This window comes from Vidua chalybeata, chromosome 1, assembly GCF_026979565.1.
Source record: "Vidua chalybeata isolate OUT-0048 chromosome 1, bVidCha1 merged haplotype, whole genome shotgun sequence".
NCBI classification, from domain to species: domain Eukaryota; kingdom Metazoa; phylum Chordata; class Aves; order Passeriformes; family Viduidae; genus Vidua; species Vidua chalybeata.
Genome location: NC_071530.1, coordinates 31,742,373 through 31,766,792, shown reverse-complemented (window position 1 = coordinate 31,766,792; position 24,420 = coordinate 31,742,373). Strand labels below are relative to the sequence as shown.

At 39.8% G+C, this 24,420-nt stretch overlaps 1 protein-coding gene across 1 annotated transcript in view; it reads left to right on the top strand.

The window, feature by feature from the left end:
* RAPGEF5 (Rap guanine nucleotide exchange factor 5) overlaps positions 1-24,420 on the top strand; it is a 155,711-nt gene that overhangs the window by 37,051 nt on the left and 94,240 nt on the right. Inside the window, exons 7-8 of the mRNA XM_053955047.1 lie at positions 6,032-6,080; positions 22,143-22,219. Coding sequence (XP_053811022.1) covers positions 6,032-6,080; positions 22,143-22,219 — 126 coding nt within the window. The remainder of the gene's footprint in view (positions 1-6,031; positions 6,081-22,142; positions 22,220-24,420) is intronic.

Below are 24,420 nucleotides of genomic sequence, written 5' to 3'. Positions count from 1 at the left end.
TTGCCAGAAAGGACCTGGGAGTTGTGGTAGACAGCAGGTTGAACCAGAAACATGCCCTTATGGCAAAGAAAGCAAGTGCTTCTTGAGCTGCATTAGTAAGAGCACTGTCCTTAGGCTAAGGCAGGTGATTATTCCCCTCTCCTCAGCACTGGTGTGCCAGATGTGGAGTCTTGGGTCTAGTTCTGGACTCTCAGTACAAGAGATACGGATGTCCTGGAGTGTATGTGAACGATCATGGAGATGGTTGGGGATTAGAGTACTTGACTTACAAGGAGAGTCTGGCAGAAGTGGGAGTGGAGTTTGGAGAACAGAAGGCTGCGGGAGAACCTTATTGATGTCTACAAATACCTGATGGACAGGCTCTAGCTGGCCATGATTTTCAGCAGAGGTTTGGATCAAAAGATCTGCAGAGGTGCTTTCCTACCTCCACCACTCTGCAATTGTGCAGTTCTGTGAACACTGCACCTAAGTCATGGTATCATCAAAACATGGAATTCGTGTTAGTTCTGTTTTTGGCATGTGAGAAAGTAAAGAGACAAAAATGAAGCAAGCAAGGTAAATCTTTTATGAAAAAGGCATGAGGATAAGAGCTATTTTAAGAAAAGTAAGCTAAGTGCTATCTTGAAATTGCTGGAAAATGGGAGGAAAGAAGAATTTTTGCTGTCTTTTGTAAAGAAAAATGTCTTTACAAAAGACATTTAATAATGTTTTTGGAAAGATTCTGTATATTCAACTTTATTCAAAAGTATTTTAAAATGTATGACATAATCAAATGCTGTGTTTTAAATATCTTTTTTTTATTATCTCAATATTCAAATTCCTTATTTTCTCTACTTTTTTCTTAACTGAAAACAAAAGGTGAACTCAGTACCTCAATATCCTCCGTTTTCATTACCATACAGAGCAAAAATAGAAAACTGTGAAAGACTTTCTGCAAAGTTGTATTTTTTTAAAACACTTGCAAAACACCCAATCTATAAAACACTGCCAGTATTCCTCAAAAGCTTTACCTATCAAAAATAGAATAATGGGGGTTTTGTCAGTTAAAAAAAAGGGATATGCTCAACAAAACAAAGTGACCTTTTGAGCTTTGGAACTGGATTTAGCAGTTGCTGGATGCACTTGAGTAACACACATATCCTTGAACACCTAATTGACAGTGAGTTCAGAGTGTTTCACATCTGCAAGGTCGAACCTGTGAACTACATCCTGAGTCATTCCAGCAGTAGGGCACCTGGACAGGGTTTTCTTAAATGAACCATGTTATTACTGTAGCTAACTAGCTAAAGAAAAATTAGGCAGTTCCATCTCCAGATGGCCTGAGACCCATCTATTGCTGTGGTGATGCCAAGAATCTGATCTTTTTCCTGCATTTTCTGATTTTCCACAGAACTTTGTAGTGCCTCTATGATGATTTTCTAGTCTACCCCTGGGGAAAAGGCACAAGACCAGAGCAGAACCCTCAAAATTTCATCTGTATATGAACTTTCATCTGTATATGAACTTTTCCTGTTTATCTCTCCAGAGCATTGCTTTTCCTTCATACAGTAGATTGGGACCTAAGAAATTCACTGTAGCCTTGTGGGAAGTCTTTTTAAGTCCCAGAAGAATTTGAAACCTCAGCTCACACCATTTAACAGAGGGCTGGACTGTCCAGTATCTAGGTTCTCTTTTTTTTTGTAAGCAGGAGCTAGAAACTGAAAGTGAAGTTATCAGCTATTACTGGAAATGTGTTCACACTGGCTTTTTGGCTCACTGAATGTTTTTGTATTTTGTACAAAATTAAACCATTCTTCTTTGAAGAATTCATAATTGAAAATCCTGTTCATGATACTCTTCACACCAGAATTTCAGAAGTGTGAAAAAACTCACAAAATCATCCCTACTTCTGGCCCAGCACTAAAGCAGTCGAAGTTTAGAGTTGACTTTTTAGTTGGAGATGCAAATCCCACTGCTGTCTCTTCTACTTTTCTTTTTGCTTTTCATGGAACAAAACATTTTTTGGGGTCAGAAGAAAGCTTCTGTGGCAGTTTTTTTTTTTTTTTCCAGAGGATTCCATTCCAAATTTTAAAACCTACACTGATTGTGAGGATCCAACCCAAGCAATGTTGGAGGAATTTGTGTGGCTAAAATATAAATTCCTCTCTTAATCTATCCAAGTATGTGATAGATGTGATATATGATTATATCATATGTTCCATTACATGAGGCACCAACAAAACCATCAAACTTAATTTCTAAAGGCAAGCAGTGCAAAATTTGCAAGCAGTGCAAAATGCCATTAGAAATACATTTGCATCAGATAATCTTTTTTTGGTCATGAATTTTTAAAAAAATGCAATGATTACTCATGGGTTTAAAAAAAGCATTCCAGAGCTGTCATGCATCCCATGTCATGTCCCAAAGAGCAGTTTCATATTCAGTGTTTTGTGTGCTAAAAGCAGAACATGGTGGGATAGCTACAAGTGTTTCCACTGCAAAGCTTTTTTACCTTACCTTGTGATGAAACAGAAGATTATATCAGTATGTTAATGAGGTGTATCTGGAAAATAGTTTTCTAGTACTTTAAGGCATCAGCTAATATTACTTTTATTTAAAGTCCATCAAACTATCATAACTTGAGATGCAAAAATGTGAACTAGACTTACTGTTTTTCAAAACTCTGCTGTTTAGAGCCTTCTGTTGCAGGATTTCATTCTGAGTTTCTGTAAGGATTAGCACTTTGTCTCTAGATTTGAAGTCCTCTTGGCAAAATGGTATTAGACTACTGTCTCACAAAAAACTACTATGGGCAGAAAAAAGAGAAAGGATAAAAGGTGGTATGCACTGTCTGCTAGATGCACAGTTATGCCCACTATGACAAAATGATGAGATTTGCGATAAGAGAAGAGCAGTAATTTTCATTTACTTTTTAAAATTCTCTATTCTTTGAAGACAAGATTCACCATATAAATGAGCCATTTGTACTTAATCAAGCAGAAGTATACCCGGGTATCACTTTCTATGCATACTCTTCTATATTGCAGAAAGAAAACTGATTGAGATGTGGTAACATGCCAACTACCCACTCACAATGTTCTCTTTCAGACTTTCATAATATTTCTGTAAATATTGTGTGGTGAACTGGCCTTTAAACTGAATCAGTTTTGACATCTGCAATGCTACTCAAATGGAATACTGTTTGGATAGTGTTAGCTTTGTAGCCACAATCTGTATGTATAAAACATTTTTTTAAATTCAATATGTCAATATGGTAGGCATAGTTCTTGTTTATATATTTTATTTTGTGTCTGCATTATCATTTTCAATGTGATGTGCAACTATCGATTTTGTCAAACAGGCAATAACTGAAAATCCTATTAGGAAGAAGCATGATAATGGGTAGCATGTGTGTAGTGAGGAGTGAGTGTTATACATGGATTTCTATTGGTGTAATGATGCAGAGGAATTGCATGTCCAGCAGGGATGTCAAGTGCATTTATGCTAAAATAGACAGAAGCATATAGATTATGAAATCTAGGGGCACCAATCAAATCCAGAAGGATGCTCAGCAGTACCAATTCTTTGTGGTTGGACTGAATCCTATGGGAGGGAGCTCACATTATCCTGATGGAACCCTTTGATGAAGGAACTTTTGCTTACTGTTAATACCAGAGAAACATATTTTCCTCCCGCTTTATCTGAGGGGTTTTGTTCAAGTTAAGTAAAAGACCAGCTGCATTCCTGGCCAGCAGCAAACTATGAGACATTTAGCTTGGCATAGACAAAGTATAGAAACACTGCCTTTTAATTACCCGTGATTTTAGCACTATCTTTCAAACCTAAAAGGTGTCATCCTATAAGCAAAAGTAATACTGCAAATACAACTGCAGGATACCACAATGCTGCCTTTTCTTCTGACAAGATGTGTTTTTCTTTGCAGCCATGGAGAGATTTGCATTTCTTGAATGTTTGATTGGGCTAAGAGATACATTTGCAATTGATTCAGGTTGTAGTGTCTCGTAACAATAATCTTAGGATAATACATTTATTAAATGCTAAGAGATAAAGATGAGACATCAGTGAAATGCTTCTTACTGTCAGTAACCTGTGACAGTAGACCAGAATTGACATGGGTACCTTCTTCTGAGTTTAATGAAGGGGGAGGGTCCAAGAAGTGTAGCCATGAAAAGTCATGGTGTTATTCAGAAAGAACTTGGGCTTTTATTGAAAATCCTGTTCTTTATTAGATAGCTTATATGTATTTTTGTAATACTCGTGTATAGCAATTGCTGCAAGGAAGCAGGAGTTTTTTTTCTGTTCTTTCCCATTTTACTTGAAGTTTATGCTTACATTATCCATGATTAATATTTCTCCAGACATGGGAATGAGTGTACAGGAAGGAAGGAAGGGAAGGTAATACTGCCAGCTTGCACAATTGTGCTGGAAACAGGATGACATTTAAGAAAACCATGGCACTACCTTCATATTTTCCTGCTTGGAGTGGCAGAGAACTCTGTCCCTCTCAGTAGGGCAGTATCAAGGAATAAAAAAGATCCTTTTCCCTTGCAAGGACAGCAAAAAAATCCTTTTGGTTCTTTGCTACAAAGGAAAGAAGGATGCAAGTAGAGGAAGGATGTGGCCTCTGGTATGACTGGCTTCTTCCACATGCAGAGTGTACTGCTGCGTGGCTCCTGAGGATCTGATCAGGGAATGCTGGAGTTACCATTGTACTGAGATGCCCTGAGTGATTTTGTCTGTCTTTCTGCTCAGACCAGTATAATGCTAACTATTTTCTTTCACATTTTCAAACTTCTCTTCAGAGTCATGAATGGGACATTGACAGTTGTTAGTAATTGTATTACTTTGGGAATCCTTTGTGGGCTTTGTGCCTTATGACTGAACCACATCTTGAGAATGATGTTTGAAATTTCATGTCTCTCAGAAACTGCATGTCAGACTTCCCACTGCAGAATAGCCTTGAGCCTTGGCTAGGTCTGTTAGACAAGATGGCTAGTATGCACTGCTGGAGACTTTGTACAGAGAGGTCAGACAATGCCTAGAAAAAGTTGGAATGTGCCATATTTATTTTTTTTCAAATACTGAAGACAACCTGTCTTGGGAAAACTGGGGAAATTGGTAGGAGCTGAGAGATCTTTAAAGGAATCTGAGAGCATGGATGAGGCAGAGGAAGGGAAGAACTGAGGTGTATGTAGCAGAGAGCATTTATGGTGCTGTAGGCCAAGTGCAAGCAGCTGCAGTGGGACAGATGATGGCAGTGAAGAAGCAGGAAGCATAAGAAGAATGTATAGAAAAATTATAGAAAAAGAAATTGTATAAAAAGGAATAGACCTATGGAGAGAAGTGGATGTTGAATTGAGCTGGCTAAAGAGAGACTAGCTGGTTTATACAGAGAATATGAAGAATGCAGAGACAAGAGGACGAGGCATGGAGCTGGTTAGCATGGCAGGCCTGTGTCACCACAGGCTAGTGAAGGACCCTGTAAAACTGAAAATAGCCCTGACTTCTGCATTTTCATCTCAAGTAAAATTTTGGTCCAGAAATTATCAGCCATGCTACTAGGAGAGGTTGTTTCCTCCTGGAAGATCCAAAAAGTGAAGGTCAAGTATATACAGGAACCTCTGTGAAACCTCAGCATGAAGGACTTTCTTATTCTGGAGTCACACAATAAATCCAGCATTACAGTGTGCTCATCAAAAGCAAAACTAATATGTAACAAGGAGAGGGAGAAGATTCAAGTGTGTACTTGTGAAAGAGATATGCTGTGCAAATAAATTACAGGTCAGGCTACTGAATTGCCCACTCCCTAAGGAATGTGGAGTATTTACATGAAATTAAAGTCACAGAATTCCCAGCTGAAAAGGAGATAGGTTTGCTAGGAAAATTGACTGTAGTTTCAAAACCAGGCATAATTTCACATGGAATTGATTGCTGCAAAGCACTGATAGCTCTTATCTTACCAGTGTTGCATTTTATTTTATTTAACTGTGCTAGGAACTATAACCATCCTTTTCTTTTCCTGATATTTTAGGTACAGAGAGAACTGGCTGCTGTCATTGCCTTGAAAGCAAGGAAGTCAGGTGAGTCAGGCTGAACTTCAGAGGGGTTTTTGTAATGCTGTTCCCTGTTGTTGTTTCTTGAAGTATCTGAATTGTCACTGCTGTCTTTTTAATATGAGGAAGAAAAGATGGTGATGGAGAATCTGTGTATACAGCACAATGCAATTACAGTTAAGCTTCTCTCCATCCAGCTCATTACGTCTAACAACCTAGCTAATAAAATCAGTGTCACTGTAGCACTTGGGTCTCTTTCTGGCCAAAATCACTATTTTCTCTAGGCTTGTGCTTTATAAAAAAAGCTGATGTCTTTGTTTGACTTACATTTAAGACAAATAAGTTGGTCCTTTTCCTTTTTTTTTTTTTTATCATCCAGTATCTCATGCCATCATCTTTTCTGCCTTTTACTGGCCCAGCCAGGTGTTTTTCTTACTGCTAAAGCAAAAGGACAACTTCAGGCATGAAGGTGTTCTTCCTGCCTGTTCATCTGTATGGCTGGAGAGACAAGTCTCTAATCCGGGCAGGAGAAGGGAAAAGGCAAGTGGATAACTGGAAGTCTCTGACTGTAAAAGCACTCCCTGCAAATGCTGGTGTCACAGTGCAAATGCACTGAAATACGTGGCCATCTCAGCTCCATCAGGGTTTGGTGGCACAGGCACTTTGGAAGGTAGAGTCTGCATTGCTGAGGCAAGGAAGGAGGCAAGGAAGCTGTGTTTTCCAGGCACTGCACAGGAACCAACAAAACCTACTTGGCCAAACCTGACTCTTTACAGGGTTAATTCTCTGGTGTCTTCATGCAGTGTCTTCTGCAGCAAGTTGAATGTATTTCTAAAATAACACAGAGGTGGAGTGGCCTTAAATTATTAGCATGTTCCCAAAGCCATTGAAGTCTTTGAATGCATTTTCACTGAGCATCTCTTGTGATTTTCAGGGATTTTTCTAGAAATCAAAGTCACAGATCTTGTCTTCTTGAGCTATTTTCTGACTTGCTCATTGTGTTGCATCTCTATCAGTCTGTCTGTGGCTTACAAGTACAGCACAAAATTTACTACACACATGTACAGCACTCAACATGGTATCATAAACTGGAGGCACCAAGATGTGGCTGGTGTACCTGCAAATATTTTCTTGTGAAAATGTAAGTATTAAAAAAAATATTCTAGACACAGTTTGATGCCGTTTTTTTCTGGGAATAGAAGTAACCGTAAGTTATACCCACACTCATCTATAAATGTAAATCTGTAGAAAATGAACACAAATGTGAGTGTTGATTCAGACCTGAATTGCTTCTGTGTGGAAGCTTTGTTTCTGAAAGTGCTGTAGTAGTTTATGATGTCAACACCCCTGGGCTGCTCGCCCTTACCTGGTGTCACCCCAGTCCCACCTGACTTGTAATGGCTGAACATGGAAATGCTTCTGCTATGGTTCAGTGCAGAGGAAAACAGGTTATTTTAAAGAAGTGCTCAAGATAATCTTTTGGTTTGCTGCTAAATGGGCTGAGCATGGTGACATGGACTTTTACTTCCTGCATATGGAGGTATAATAAATCTCTCTGCTTTTAAGCAGTTTTGTCAGCAAATATTACTACGGCTATTAGCTATAAATAGAAGTCTTCCCCCCAAAAGAGTTGCTTTTAGCTTGAAGTTGCCTCTTATTTCCTTTTGGTGGATGGTTGTTAGAGGAGAAAATGAGGTGGGCGTTGGATTAGGAATGAGGTGCAAGAGATGAAAATCCAAAAGGATAATATCCCTTGGAGACTCCTTTTTACTGGTGTAATTGCAATCCTCAACGAACAGGTAGAAATATTTCAGTTAAAAATCACAGCCTTAAAAAACCAAAGCTCCTTATAGAGCTTTGCAGTGCTGTCCAGCCTTTCCTAATACATTAATGTAAACACTTAAAATATCTGTTCAGATCTGAACAAAAGATAATTCTTTAGTCAGATTAACTAGTGTGTGCTTGTTGTTGAAATTTGCATTTCTTTATGCCTCATCTTGGATGCCTGTAAAAAATGGGTGTATGATCAGGCATTACTGTAAGGTCTAATTTAAGTTAATGCCTCTAGTAAAGTAGGTGCAGAGTAAATTAAGGTGGTTGGTTATGCTCCTTTATTTTATTGCTGGTGGTTAAATTCACAGTGTAGCAGTTACTGTGAGTGATCAAGCTATGGTGTGCTGTGCCTGGTGAAGTGAAGCACGTTTCAGAGAAAGTACTTCTGGAGTTGTAAGCCACAGTATCTTTCAAAGATATGGTTCCTCTAATCCTCTCCAAGACTCCACATAATTCCAGGAAATAAGCCACCAAAAGTCAGACAAAGAATTTATTTTGGCTTTAAAAGAGTGGAACATGGCTTTTTGGGCCAGCTGCCCTGGGTAGCTTCCAGATTGGTGTGAATGGCGTGGGAGCCTGGCTCATCCACCCTGGGATTCGCGAGTGGGGAGGGCAGGCGATGGGCATAGTCCTAACCTGCTGTCTGGAACCTGGCTGTAGAGGGTAATTCGTTCATTAATCAAAAGCTTTCCTAGAGATCAGCAGGCCATTTAAAAAAAAAAAAAAAAAAAAAAAAAAGCAGCAGCATTTTTATTTAATGCAAGACTCTTTACAGTGATTTAATTGTACTAGAAAAACTGGCTGATTTAAGTTTTTGCATTATTTGATTATTTGTCTAGAACTGCTGTGGTAATCACTGTGTTAAGTTGCATGGAAAGCACTACACAAGCACCTAAACACCACAGCTCCCTGTACAAGAGGTGAAGAGGTTCCAAGTAGGAAGGTTTAATGTGTTGGGGTGGGGTGGGGGGGGGGGCAAATATTGCCTTTGGTTACCTGAATGAAATTTGTTTTGTTTAAATGAAGCTTGTGTTTGCTACCTAGTATATGTATGTCAATTACAGGTAGTAATTGAAACTATTAGAGTTCTGGCTGTGGCAGAGATTTCCACACTGTATCTGCTGACAAATACCGAGGTAGAGACCTGAGCCTGCTGTGGGGTAGGGCACAGTATCAAATTCTTGCTACTACAGGATCTGACTTGATGGAGAATGTCTGCTACCAGAAAATAAAATGCCAGTAGGGTGTGGGGTAGAATGCCTTTCCCCAGGAGCTGTTCTGTTCTTACTGTGGTGTAGAAGAATAGGAGAAATTCATAAAACTGGCAGATGCTGAAAGAAAAATGAGGAACTTGAAAAATTAAAAAATTCTGTGCTGTGGGAAAAAAGCTCTGTTTTCATATTCCAGATGTGTACTGCAAGTATACCACTCTGATAACAAGGCATATGCTGACAGAGACATGCTTGAGAGCCTTCATGCAGAGGGAACTCAGCACTTTTAGTTTCTTTGCAAATAAAACTAAACCAGGGTAAAATAAGTGTTTGTAATTCCAAAGTGTTGATGGACCTCGGTAACACTGTTGGCTTGAAATCACATTTATATTTCATTAGAATAAAGCTCTCGTGATAAAGGTGACCTAGGAGGGAGAAATGAGCTTGTGCAGTTCTATGTGGCTTAAAAAAATGCATTGAAATAATTCTTGCCTAACCTTAGAAATAAATAGATTAAATGCTGTCTTCTGTGGTTTGGTAAAAGGTCTTGGGGTAGCAAATAACTGGAGCAGAAAGGAACTTTTCCTTTAATTGTAGGCACTTGGCATTACATTGTTTTGTTTGTTTATACCTTGCTGGCTTCTGATAGCTTTTGCAAATGTGCTGAAACTTAACATAAATGCAGCCTCCCCTCTGAAGGTTTACAAGGGTTGGCATTTATCTCAATTGCTTGTCATGGCTCATGACATGTTTCTTATGTGTTAGAGATGGTAGCTAAAACAAGGATAAAAAGCAGCAAGTAGCCTAAGGCTGGAGGCTTTAGCTGGTGGCAAAGCTGCACGGGTACACCTGAACTGATCAAAACCTGTCACGTAGATGCTTTGTACTGCTGTTAATCCAATCCACAAATAAGATGTCTTGCATTTCTGTGCACAAACTGAGCTGCACCCCATGGCATCACCCAGCAAATCCCTTTATAGAAAAAGGAATTTCTGTAACTTTATTTGTGCAAAGGATCAACTGATAAGAGCATGGTCTTTGTGTTTATGAATACAGGGGCTAATTAAGATAATAGCTGACAGGGTATGGATGAGTAGGAAGATGGTGACTCATCTTCTCCCCAGGCACTGCAGGAGCAGCGGCAGGTCTGTGGGTGCTTCTCCCTCCCACTGTGAAGGCAGGGCAGCCACAAATGCCCTAGAACCTGTGTGCGGTTTTTCTCCCCCTTATGAATGATATTCAGGCTTCCACTATATAATTAGATACATTTTAGTCATGCTATTCTTGAATTGGCAAGCTCTATTGATTTTTTAATATGTCGTTTACGTTTTATTTATAATAATGTATAATAATTTATAATAATATTACTTTTGCAATGTATTAACTCCATATTTGAGATCTTCTGGATTGCCTCCACCCTATTCTTACATATATGTATGCATAGCCACCTTTCCCCTTTTCTTTTGTATTGCTTCTGTCAGAACCTAACTGCCTATGTGATTTGCTTCGTATTTTTATTTTAGTGCAGACGATTCAATATGAAGCAGTCACTGGGGCTTGAGCTTTGCCGACATGAATGAAAAGCAAGCTGTGAACAGCTATTCCTTTTCCCAGGCACTGCACCACCTCTACAGCACTGCTGTCAGGGCTGATTGCGTGACTCGACTCAAACACACTGCAGGCAATGTCAACCCGGTTAAACACATGAGAACAGTCAGGCCGGGTCAGGTTAAAAGTCCATCCAACTACGCTCCTTCCGTGAGAGATGAGTAGGGGATGCTTAGAGTAGAGAAACACAGCAAGTACACTTCTTCTGTACATACTCAGCATCTACCAGCCTGTGACAGAGGGATTTTGCTGTACCCACAGTGCTGTGGTAGGTAACCCTTGTTGGACCTTTTCTCCATTAATTTCTCAAATTGCCTTTTAAGCCTGCTTATACTCCTGACCTTCATCATCTCTTATGGCAACAAGTCTCACAATTCACATGTGTAGTATGTTAAAATATATTTTTTCTTTTTTTTTTAACGCATTCCCCATGACCCTCACTCTGTTGTGATATAGCTCTTTGCTGACAGAGAGTGGTGAATAATCCATTCCCTATTTGTTGTTATACTATTCAGGATTTTGTGCACATCTGTCATACCCCTGTGAGTTGTCTCCTTTCCCAGCTGTTTCTCTAGTCATTCCTCATATAAAATCTCTTCCATTAAATCTGATTATCTTTGCTACATCTATTATATTACTTTTGAGATGGGGCAGGCAGAACAGCATAGAGTATAGCAGCAACACGTGCTAGAGCTGTCACAAAGTCAGGGTGGCAGCTTCTTATCAGGGTGGAGAGGTGGACGTGTGTGGGAAGGAGCCCAGTAAGACACTTTTGGCACCATTAAGTTGTTTTATCAGCTTAATTAACTCAGAAAACCACATCTTTATCTTTCAGCCCATTTCCTCAAGTAGTACAGACCCTTTTGAGACTTCTCGGTAAATTTATTCTACTATAATTAGCAGAAGTTTTGTCATGTGGTCCTATGCTATGTTATTCATTTTATTCACTTGTAGAAGTGTTTTTATATAGAAAATGAAAATCATTACAAATTTTAGTTAGGTTTGTATACACACTTGAAAAATGACATAACAAATACATGATCAAAGGTCATTCAAGAGTGGACCAGTTCAGCATCGTGTGTAAATTTTAAACATATTAAGGATTATTGAATTTACATGTTTCATAAACAACCAGGTAGTCAATGTCTTTGGAGTAAAACGTGCATGCTTTGTTACCACTTATGTCACTGAAAAAGGGCATAATGAGGAATGAAAAAACTTGGTCCTATTTACAGAATAAAGTGACAGTCATGTGCCAGAGAGGTGTGCATTTTCCCTTGTGAAAAAACTGAGAAAATTTGAAGGGTGGGAAAAGGGTAAATCAGTAGGATCTTACTGCTTTTCTGTTCTCTTCATATCTCTTTTCAATAGGTTTGCTTACTTAAGTAGTACCTCATTCCAACTCCCAGTTCCTCCAAGCACCCAGCTGTTTAAAGCAAGGGCTGAAATTAGTAAACTGTGTGGAATGAGAGTTCTTCTGCAAATTCTTCTGCAAATGATACTTACAAGATTCACCCTGGAGAAATGGCCACTTAAAGTGAAGGTGCAGGACTGTTGTGCTTCTGTTAGGTCATGGTGACTGTATCTTTACTTTTCCCCTGCCCACTGAAATGTGATTCAAAATAAAACTTCACCTGAAAACGTAGCTAGCAATATTTTAAAAGTTACACTATACTTCAGGGTCTTTCCTTAAGGTCTGTGATTTCAGATCCTGAAGTAAGGGAGGTGATCTTGGTTTGTTCAACCTAGAGAAGAGGACTTCATGGTGGTCCCTCATGAGGGGAAGCAGAGGGGCAGCACTGATCTCTTCACTCTCTCGACTGGTGACAGGACTCAAGGAAATGGCATGGAGCTGAGTCAGGGGAGGTTTAGTTTGGATATCAGGAAAAGGTTCTTCATTCAGAGAGTGCTTGGGCACTGGAACAGGCTCCCCAGGGAAGTGGTTAGAGCACCAGCTGTTTCTGAGTTCAGGAAGCTTTGGGGCAATGCTCTCAGGCACATGGTGCGATTCCTGGGGTGCCCTGCTCAGGGATGATCCTGATGGGTCCCTTCCAACTCAGCATAATTTATGTGTGATTCTATGATTTGAATCGTGTTCGCTTCTTTAAGCAATCCTTTTAAAACATTTTGTGGCCTATTGAAGGAAATCCCTACCCCTAGGGACTAGTGCAATACAATGATGTATTGCATCACATAGGATTCTTCTGTTATTCCTGAGATTAAGCACACCCAGAAAATGACAGCATTTCAAAAGGGCATGATCAGACCCCTTCTAGACCTGGGGAATGGTGCTCATTTGTGCCCACCCTGGGTGATGCTGGGGGTGGGAAAGCCCTGGACAACATCAGTGAAGGAACTACACAGTAACACTTACCAGCTGTTGTGTATTCAACAGCTGATATAAAGCAGAATGGACTCAGACTTGGAAAAAGAAGGACAAGAGCTCTCTGCTGGGAATTGTGGTGAGAGGGACTTTGGCAGTTTATGGTTTTGTTTTTGCAGTTGTAGGACCTTGGGCATAGTTCTTTCTGTGTGATCTAATGTACTCACATAGAAGAAACCAGCAATGCAGAGTAGCTGTGTAGGGGAGAGATATTTTGCACATATTCAAAAAGAGACAGCACAGTAAGGTCGCAAAGACAGCAGTTGTGCGAAAAACAACCCTCAGGTGAATGTTTTGTTTACTGGGACTTTGGGAGAGGCATTTACAATGAGTTCACAGAATTTATTTATTCAGAGTCCTCTTTGTTTCCTGCTCCTTTCCTGGCCATGCCTGGGGGATGTTTCCATGGAATAGAGCCCTGTTTCACTTTGCACCAGCCTGCTCAGCAACAGCCCATACCTCCTTGTTTGATCTGTTCCCAGCAACCATTCTCTGATCATTTAATGGGGTCTTTCTTCTCCAACCTTCTATCATCTCATTTCAGATGAAACTGTTATAGGTACATTCACTACCACGTGATTTTTTTTAATTTTAAATATCATGCACATGAGAACAAATATCTACAATTACTGGATAAAATTTAACACTTCCTGCATTCAAGCATCAAATGGTTCCCCTTGAGCTGCAGTTGGTACAAAACCCCTTGATTTTGTCTGTTCCTGTAGTAATCCTACAGCATTTTTATATAATTTTTCACTTTTTTCCTCCATGATAAAAAATATGATGTCATATGTTCACAAGGTGAGTATAAAATGTGGCTTTATCTTTGCATGCATCACAAAGGGCCAGGCATTGAAAACCAAATTTCCTCTGGCCATAGGAACCAACAGTAGTTGTTTATCTATTTAAAAATACCTGTCTCATTTAGCCAGAGGTGTTTTATAAAATTTGTTGTTCAAATGCATTGCATGAAATATGGACCTTCAAAGCCAGATATAAGAACCTGGGGCTTTGGTTCTTATAAATAAAATAAACAGGAGTTCCTAACAAAACCAGTTGTACAATAATGTGAAAAGACCATTATCTAACTGAGCTGGGAAATATTGGTGGCTTTACATGGTACACTCATTTTTTAATTTATAATGGCTATATAATGTAGGCAGACCTGAGACTCATTTAAACTAAAGTTTGTCCTTCCTGTGGTCATTTAGAAGCAGTGGGAAGGAATGGTGCCTTAATGGTGATCAGCAAGACCACATCTACATCTGCCAGCCTCCTTTCTTACCACAGAGGCTTTGCTCTGTTTAGATTGCAGATACCTACCGTTGCTGTTATCTGTTCCTTTTGATAAACTCTGAAATGAGAGGAAATGCTCTTGCATCATTTTCTGGAGTCCTGTTTCCTATTTGAGATTTGAGAAATGGCTTGTAGCACTAGGACCCTTGGGAACTTCTTTTTCTGCATGGAAACTAATCAGAATAATGAGTACCCTCTGTGCAAATTCAATATTAGTTCTACACCTAAGGTCAAGCAGAAGTTAATGACTATTTTTTAAGTACAGAAGTCAGTTATGAGACCAACATTACATTTCACACTTTTGTAATTGTAAAATAAAATGCTGGAGTAATTTATATGAAATTGATTTGAACTACAAAGCATAAATATCATAGCATCCCAGATTAGGGTTTGAGAGAAAATGACATCGTTGTCACTTGTGCAATAGTTCATTTACCGATTTATAAGTACCTTTATTCCATCTTGTGCTTGCTGTGCTTTTTACATACAGAGGTGCTGAACAATGCTGTAAGCGAGAGTCTGTCTCTAATAATTTTTGCATTTTCTTTGTTTCTTTAATTAGCTGATTTACTCAGCTGATTGCACAGCTGTCTGGGCAACACCCCCCAGGGGTCTGCCAACTGTTTCAGAGATATGTAATGTACTCAGTGAACGGAAATCTGTATGATAATTTGCATGTATATATGCAGAAGTAGTGGGAAGGAATAAGAAAGCTCAAAGGCAATTTTTATATTGCTAATAAAAGGAAACATGTTAAGGATGAGCTTAAAAAGCTTTCTCTTTTCAGTAATTTCTGTGAAAAGATTACTCTTTCATGGTAAATAAGGAACCAATTCTCAGTTGGAAGGTTTTGTTCCTGAGATTATTGCTCTCTTACAAGCAGCTTTTGGGGATTTCAGAGATACTTTTGGGGATTTCGGGGATGCTTGTTAGTTTTCCCCTTTAGTTTGGAAACAAAACTTGGAAAATGCAGAAGCATGCATGAGGATGTGGTCTGGTCTAAAATGGTCCCCAAATCTGAGGTTTACAAAGCATTTACTGGCTGCTCATCTTCTTTTCCATTGCTCAGCACTAGTGCTCTACATAGCCTAGAGGATCTGGCTTTTAGTTTCCCCAGTGGTGTCAATATGAGCTATTCATTTTTTTTCCACTCTGATAAATTAATAAGCATCAGCAAACATTATAACACTGTCAAGCAGCTCAGAGCTGCCATAGTAACCAACCCCTCCAGAGCTCGCTGTATACCCTCCACAAAGAACAACAAGGGATATCACAAGTTCCATTGTTCAAAATAACAGTAAAGTTTTCAAAAATAATGAAATTAGCTTAGTTATGTGATTAAAAAAAATAAAATGGAGGGTTGTTTTTTTTCTTAAAAGCTTCATGCCAGCAACTTCCATTGGAAAAAAAAAAAAAAAAACCCAAAACAAAACAAAACAAAAAATCCAGAAGAGAAACAAACATTCCTCTTAAAAATTTGGAATATAAGAAGAATGCTAGAATTTGTGAGCTTCTCAGCAGCTGACAATAAATCAACTAGTGCAGGCTGCTGGCAGTTCTGGAGCCTTCTCCCCAGGGAATATTCTTGCAGATTCCTGAGGTCTTGTTAGTTTTGACAGGGACAAAAAAACTCCCACAACAGGCTATAACCATCCAGCAGTGAAAGTCTGTTGGCTTGTCAAATAAACGAAGTCCTCGTGTTCAGAAGTAGTCTCTTCAACTCTTCCAAGATGGGAATGTGTCTCCTATCTGCATGTAGGTGCCTTTTACTTACTGGCTAGATAAAAGAGATTCATACATGAATTGTGATCACAGAGTACTGCAAAGACTGAAATCATACAAAGGGCAGACTAGTTTGATGTTCTCGGGTGTTAGCAGGTTAAAGAACAATACTAAATAATAGATTAATGTCTGCATTTGAAATGAAGGAGCATCTCTGAGTACATAAGCGATGTAGCCTTAGGGGTGATCGAGCTTTGTATGGCAAGCAGAGCTGCTTCTGGAGAGGCTGTGGGGACAGTGAAGTCCCCATGCAGCCTGTGCAGTCCCGGTGAGCCTGGCAGTGTTTGTGCAGCTGCAGTCCCCCACGCTCAGCTGCTACTGAGGCTGGGCCGGAGGGTTTGCAGCGGGCTAAGCGAATTTGGTCTTAGGAGCAGCCTAGGGCAGTGCAGAAGCATGTCTGCTGAAGGTGATTTATGGGCTCTTGTCCCCAAAAATCAGGCGGTCCTGTCCCCAGAGATGGATTTCATAGCAAGCTCAAGGGCTGCAGCTGGAGTTGTGTGGCACAAGGGGTCTGGCAGCAGCGTTACCTGGCAGCAGTGTCCTGTCCCCCTGCCTGCTGCCTGGGTGTTCTGTTCTCAGCCAGGTCATCAAACCCAGCCGGGTTAGTGGTGATCCTCTGCCAATCCACAAATCCCAAATGCTTTATGGTAGCACAGAGGGGGAGCAATCAGTACAGGGGTGTGGGGCAGCCAGCAGGGATGGGGAGCTAAACTGGAATGGCCATGTGGGTGCCACCCAGAGCCAGCTGCTTACAGATGGCTTGTCCTTGCCTGTTGTTCAGCAGCAAAATGGTTAACTGTGATGGCAGTCCTTTCTTAAGCATTTAAATAATTAGCTTTCACAGTTAACACCCTATTAAGCCAAAGGAGGAAGTTCACACCTCTCCTGATGTTATTGTTCCAGTCTAGCTGGCTGCAGCAGCCGAATGACGCTAGTGCCTTGGTTTGTGTTGAGAAGGTTATCTTTGCAGCCAGAAGGGGTAGAAAGAAGAAATTTCATTTATAGAAAAGGAAGAAAGCACAATACAGCAAAGACTCTGGGAAGATTACAACGCTGTGGGTTCCAGGAGTTGCTTTATGTGTGTATTTTTTAAACTGTCCTTCTGCAATATTGAACAAGACGAAGCATTAAAATTAAATAATGTGCTTGCAATATTATGTGACTCTTAAAAATCTTACTCATCAAATGTAATTGATGTAATTAATTACCTTCAAGTTTGCGGCATAAAGAACAGTGTGTCATGGAGGCACTGTTCTGTGGGTAACCTTAGCAGATTCTTCCATAGGCAGGAGGTTTGTAGTGCTGCTGGTGTCTGTTGTTACCCTCAGTGGGTGCCAGCCTGTATAGCTAAGGTGGCCCCTTTAGCCTGTGTGTTGTGCTCCTTGATGCTGGAAAGATAAATCCCTTCCAATGCCTTGAATCTACGCTCAACTTTGTGGCACTGCTGTAAAAGCAGGAGGGAGCACAGTTGGTTGGTTCCAGTGTGAGCAATGGTTACGTTCCCTTTCCTTTTACACCCCCGTGTGATGGCTGATTCTGCTATAGTAGCAGGTACAAAATAATTTCTTTTGGTTTCTTATTTCTTCATTATTCTTTTCTGCTGATTTAATGATCTGAAATGGAATTACTAAAGGACAAACCTCTCCCCCACAGGAGTTCTCTGTGCTAATATAAGTTTACAGAAGAATCTACTAGCAAAATCTCAGCTCTGCTCTGTGGGGCCACCAGGAACTCAGATCAGATGATGGCCCTTGTGATCATTAAGTGACCATAAAACACCAAAATCCAGAATTCCCTTGACTAATTTGCGAACAGACATATTTGATTTGCACATTAGCAAGCTAATGCTCATTTGACATTTTTTTTTTTCATTCATGGTGACCTTTTTTCTAAAGGAGAAATGCTGCAAGTAGAAAAGGGAATTATCAGTCTACATTTGTTTTTATTTTTTCCTGTCTCAAGCTGAACCCAAACATAACTTTAAATAGATACATATTGATCAGGGTAAACTACCTTTGCCTTTCCCTGTTATTGCTGCTTTGTAAAACATACTGGGATATTTGTATTAGGGAGCAAAGCTGGATTTATGGTGGTGGAGAAGGAAACGTTTGGCTCAGCTCCAAAGTTCACAACTTTTTTTTTGTATGTACAATTCCAGAATCAGCATTTGCCTGGGAAAGTCTTTCCCATCCCACCCTAAGCTTCCACTTGCTTGTCCTATGGTTGAATTTGCAATGTCAATTTTTTTTTTATCATAAAATAAATGGCCAACTAACAGTAAGTAGAAAATTATCCTTGAATTCTTATATTTTGTGACCGAACTTGTATTGCATGTGCAATAACCCATGAGAGCAGTGCCTGGGCCAATTCAAAGAATGTCTATGAGTTGTTATGGGGTTAGGAGGCATACTGTGTCCAAAAATACTGCAATCAATTTTTTACATGTATGTGGTGGCCCCTGGTAACATAAATTTCTAAAGATACCAGAATATTTTAAGAAATATGTGGGTTTTCTCTGTTTTATAGACAAAACACATAGTAACCTTTTCCTACAGAAACCAAGAAAATATAATTAAGGGCTTCTCTTTGTCTGTGTGGCCACTTCAGCCTTCAAGGGACTGTGTTCTTGTGATGGGAAAAAGGTATGAGACAGTGTGATTCCTTGAGTGTTGCTCCCTGGGTGAAGTTAAATGTTTTAGTTGTGGCTGGTCCTTATGGATTTGGTCGAGAGGCAAGGAGGACAAAAAAATCAAGTTTGTGATGGAAATTTCATGAAAAAGAGGTCAAATGCTCCTTCACTCCCAAGAGAGCTGCAAGAACGTCAGTATGAGGTCTGTTGTATTTTTTTTTTCCTTTAAGAAAATATTTACTGCTTCTTTTCTACATTCCTTACACAGTCTAAACAACATTGAAGCCAAAGAGAGCTGGGTCTGGATGATAAACTTATTCAGGTTTTTTTAGAGTTGAGTTGTGAAATTGCTGATAAAAAAACTTTTCCTTTTTTAAATTTTTTTTAAGCTATTCACTTAGAGTGCACTTAAACTGAGGCAATTTTCTCATCACTTTTAAAATTGCTAATCATGTTAAAATCATCCAACACTCAAGGATAGCTGTATTCATTGGGGGTTGTGGACATGCACCCTCTTTCTCTTCCCCTTTGTACCAGGTAAGAGATTGCTGCCCCCAGTTCTGGGTGTTTGCTGCTTGTCACTGTCTCCCTGGCCAGACACCATCCTCTCACCTGCCTGCCCAGCCCGAGGTGCTGCTCCCTGAATGTCTGCCTGTTCACTTTGGTTGAAGATGCTCTGGGGTGTTTGCCCTGGCACTGGGCAGGGAAGGGGACACTTTTAATCAAAGCCTGTGACAAGAAGCCAGTTGGCAGGCACTAACCTTTTCCCCTGGCACAGCTGTTTGTGGAGCTCCCATCTGCTCAGGACTGTGGAAAAGCTGGCTGGATCAATGTAAATCACTTAAACCTCGAGGCATGGCCGTGTTACCAGCAAGGTACCACTCCTCTAAATGCCATGATTAATAGCTGGAGTCTGGGGGGATATTCTGCCCATGAGTACTTACAGCAAACTGATTATAGAAGAAATCAGAAAATTGAAAGGAGAATTGGGTAAATGTTCTGCTAATGCAGACTTAACAATTTGAGGAATTGCTCAAACAACCGATTTTTAGCATTTGTTAATGCCTTCCGGCATTGTAGCTTTCCTGTCTCAGGCAGGTTGTACTGTAGGGGTCAACAAATCAGTGTCCCGAATGCTCCATGTCTCTCACAGTGGCAGTGGGTAGAACAGGGTCATGCATGTGTGGGACTGTGCAAGAGGATGAGACAGCTCCTGGGGAGGAAGGCTGGGAGATGGGTTACACAGGAAGGTACTGTACAGACCCCCCAGCCTGGCTGGATAAAGTAGGTTGCCTTTAGAAACCCCGCCCTGCACCAGAAAAGCAGGGGTCACACATGGCTGCTCAGGCCATCCCTCTCATTACTGGGTCATGATGTTGTTCCTTTTCCAGGCTGGGGCAGAGATATGCCACAATATCCCAAGAGTGTTTTGGTTTTGCCTAGCTTTAAATATGCTGGGATCTAATGCCCATTATACATGCTGTCTGTTGCAGCTATAGTCTGACCCCGTGTTCTCAGTATTCACCTTGCATTTCGGAGGTTTGCTGGTAAAGTGATGCCTGCAAACCCAATGGTGAAGATTTATGTCAGAAATCTGATAATGGATTTTAAAAGATCCTATAATGGAATAAACTGTATTGACAGAATGACTTATTTCCCCTTTTATAATTACATTTTTATTACCTTTTATTTTTTATAGCATAACTGTGGGTGAAGAAAAAAAATATATCCTATATGGCATAGCAATATCAGCAGCAATGCTGGCATAAGAAAAAATAAATCCGTAAAATTTATTTTAGAGGTCAAGAATAGTCCAAAGTTACTTTTCTTTTAAGTTACTAGACACTGCCTAAATGTTAGGCTGCTTTTTGTCTGCAGCAGACCCAGAGCACCCATGCAGACACACCAAGCTGGACCTCATGGCTCACATTAGGTGCATGAGTTTGGCCATGATAACCTGGTTATATCTGGAGATTCAGACTGAGGGCTGAGGATTGCATAGCTGAGGATGCCTGGGGAGGGTGGTACTGCTACCTGCCAGCCCTTCTCCTGCTCCCTTTGCTCATCAATCAAATTCTGGGCTGCCTCAGCTCACAGACATAGTTTTAAGGCAACACAGGACTGGTGATCCTTGTCTGAATACACTGTGCTGTGGGCTGTGGCTGTTCAGATGCAGCCTGATGAGCAGCTCAGGTACACAGGGGTGAAGGAGAGAGGAGGTGGGCAGGAGGAAGTGCACCAGCTCAGTCCTCCCACTCATCCATCCATCAAAGCCATGAGCCATGAGGTGCTTTCTAGATGTGACAGCTCTGCTGCTTCAAGGACACTTCTGGTGTCACAAATGCTGTGGCTAAACCAGGAAATCACTCAATATGTACTCAAGATCAAAGATATTTGCGTGTGGTTCTTCTAAGGTGATGTGTACAGTATAAGGTAAAGTCACGTTACACGTGTTTCATTTGGTCTGACTCTCCCAACATGTCACATTTCAGAACATCTGAGTGTCAGTGTCCCACCACAATACAGCAGGTGGCTGTGCTGACTGAAAGGGTGGCTTGGGTTATAGATAGTAGAACTGCCTATAGATGAAGCTGTTTGCAATACAGATGTTTAAGGTGTTCTTTCATAAGAGGTTCCTTGTTTCTTTAGCTGGATAAACTCCTAGCTCTGGTTTTGACCCTTCAGGGGATTACAAGTTTGATACAAAACTTTAAAGTCTAGCAAAACTTGCTGGTTTTAAGTGATTTAAGTCATGTTAATTGCATGAGGTTGCTGGTTTCTTCTACTGTGCCAGCAGCAAAGTACTTTTGATAAAACATCTCCTGCTACCCTTTATTTCTGGAGATTACTTTCATGGCTAGTGGTGATATTTGTTCAGATTGACATCACTTTGCTTACAAAGAATTTTCTGAGTTGGGGATGAGGGATAAGTCTGCTTTTTTTGTTTAGTCTGACCTGACCTTCTGCAATATAATGGAAGAAGAGAGAGACCGTATTTTTTTTATTGCTTACGAGTCATGATATCTTGTTACAATGTATGGAAAAGTGGAATTCTCTTAAATGTCATTGTTTTATCAGAACAAACAGTAACATGACTGCAACTATTTAGTATTGGATTTTACTGCCTGGGAAAAAATAAAGTATACTGTATTTAGCATTTTTCTAAACCCAGTAAGGTGTACCTTATAGAATCTGTCCAAAACCACTCCAGGAGTTAACTGGAATGCTAAAGTTTAAACATTCCTTGAATGGTCATCCTATTTGATCTAAAGTGGGCCATACCACTTTGCTGCTTTCTGTGATTTAAACCTGCCTGCTTCCAATATATTCTTCTTTCTTATTTTTAGCAATTCATCAAAATGAAGAAAACAGCAGTCAAGAAATAAGAGGACTAGAAGATCTCAAGGATACCTCTGATGCGCAGGTACATGTGTAAGATTAATGGAGTCTTGGGAATGTTTCCAGATCTACAAGCTGAAGAACTGCTTTCAATAGGTCTGGGAAATGGTTTTTCCTCTATGTTCTGTGCAGGGAGCATGTAGGAAGGAGAAAGTCTGCTGGATCTCATCTTATGTGACTATTTAGAATAAGATTGATGATTATTCTGGCAATTAATCCCATGATGTTGCAATTGGACAGCATTCTTCAGCTATCTTTCTGCTCCTTTTAGATAATACACATAGCATATACCAGATGTGAAATTAAAATGAGATGTGTTTTAGGAGACAAGGGCATATGACATTTTGATTGAATTTTAATCACTGTAAGTAGACATGCAATGAAATAGGGATACTTATTAGTCACTCAAGTGCAAGCAACAACCTTCTTCTTTTTTTCCCTAACTGCCCTCATTTACAACCAAAGCACACTTCTGGATATTGCTCAGGAGAAACTAAGCTGCCTCTTAGAGTATTTTATTGTGGAATTGCTTACCCTTTTTAATTCTGTGAATCTTTTTTGATTAATCTGCAATTCATTCAATCATTCCATTCATGCATTCAAGCTGTGCAAGTGTAAATGTATTGCTCATTGTACTGGTACTGATTATTGCTTTTAATTTAAAATTGATTTTTCCCAGTCTTGACTGTTTTTTTTTTCCTTCTATTTCTCTTGCAAATGTTATGTTCCCCACAAGTTGCCACCTTTTCTCCTTCCCCTATATACAGCTTGCAATTCCTGCCTCTGATTTATCTCTCTAACATGTTGCCAAACTGAAAAGTTGTGTGCAAGAAAGACAGGATTTATGCTGATGTCTGTGAGCAAGCCTAGCCGAAAGGGTACAAGCCATGTAGCCTAGAGTGCATTACAGAGATATAGGAAGGACCCAGAAGGAAACACTGACCTCACTGTACAAAAAATTTGGCTGTTTTTTTGTTGGATTTTTTTGGGGGGAGGGGGAAGGGAAAGGATTTAATGTATTCTCAGTTCTACTTAGTTCATGTAGTTATTACAGTTTTTTGAAAATGTTTGTTCCCATTTATGACATAGACAATACACATGCAAAACTCCTAAGTAGCCTGCTAATAAGATTACCTGGAATAATTAAAAAAGCCATAAAAATTTATTATTGGGGTATTGATTGACCCAGGTTTTAATTGACTGTAACCAGCTTCTAAAATTTGAAAAAATATGAAACACATTTAAAATTGTACAATTATTAAATGAGCAGTTAACAAAGCATCCATGTGCTCTTCTGGGAGGAGAGCAGGAGTGTTATCAAAGCAGTGGTTGCTCCAGTTTGTTAACACCATAAAAATTATATCCAGTGAAGGCCAAATACAGTTTGTTTTAAAGGAGTGAATGATTTTTTTCACTTTAGTGGGACTGTGCATATGACTGGAGCAAAGCAAGGCATCCTATCTTTTCAGGCAGTGGCACATGGTTTTAAGTTTTCAGGTTGATTAAAGGTGAAGCCAGTAATAATTATATTTTTTCACCAGCTACAGAAAGAGAGTAAGGTACAGTGAAAGAAAACTATACCACCACAAACCTTCTGTTAATAGAATTGAAGGATGTGGTGCCTGCTCTAAACACTGTTCTCTGGGAGAGAGGCTTGATTTACACTTGAATTAGTTAACAAAACTGGTAGAAGTGTGGAAAAAAATGACAAGGGGATTTTCAAAAGCAAACATGCTGTAAACAATGTACATTATGTAAATAAAAGATCCCATCTTGTCTTCCTAGGGATGTGTTAATTCACCTCTGTGTCATTGCTAGGGTGCTCATTTATGACCTGTGCAGAGGGAATATTTTCTGATGGATATGCCAAAACAGAAAGTATCTTGTCAGCATATTCCTTTTCCCACCCTCAGTAGTGACTAATTTGCTTTCATTTCCATTAAACTTTTTAAAATTTCATTTCAAATATTACACAATCACACTTAATTATAGTAATTTTGAGCCATGAATGGTAGTAAAGCTTTATTATAAGGTACATTCTTTTATCATTCATTAAGGTAAAGCCAGTTAAACTATGCAACTGTTTGGTTTTTCACCTTCACATATGTCAGTAATTGTATCTGTTTTGGCCTACATGAATTACGGGTCTAAGCGCCAACAAGGGTTTTGGAGGATGCGTGCCTGCACAAAATGAAAATCAGAATTGTGCTTTGCAAGTAGGGTGAC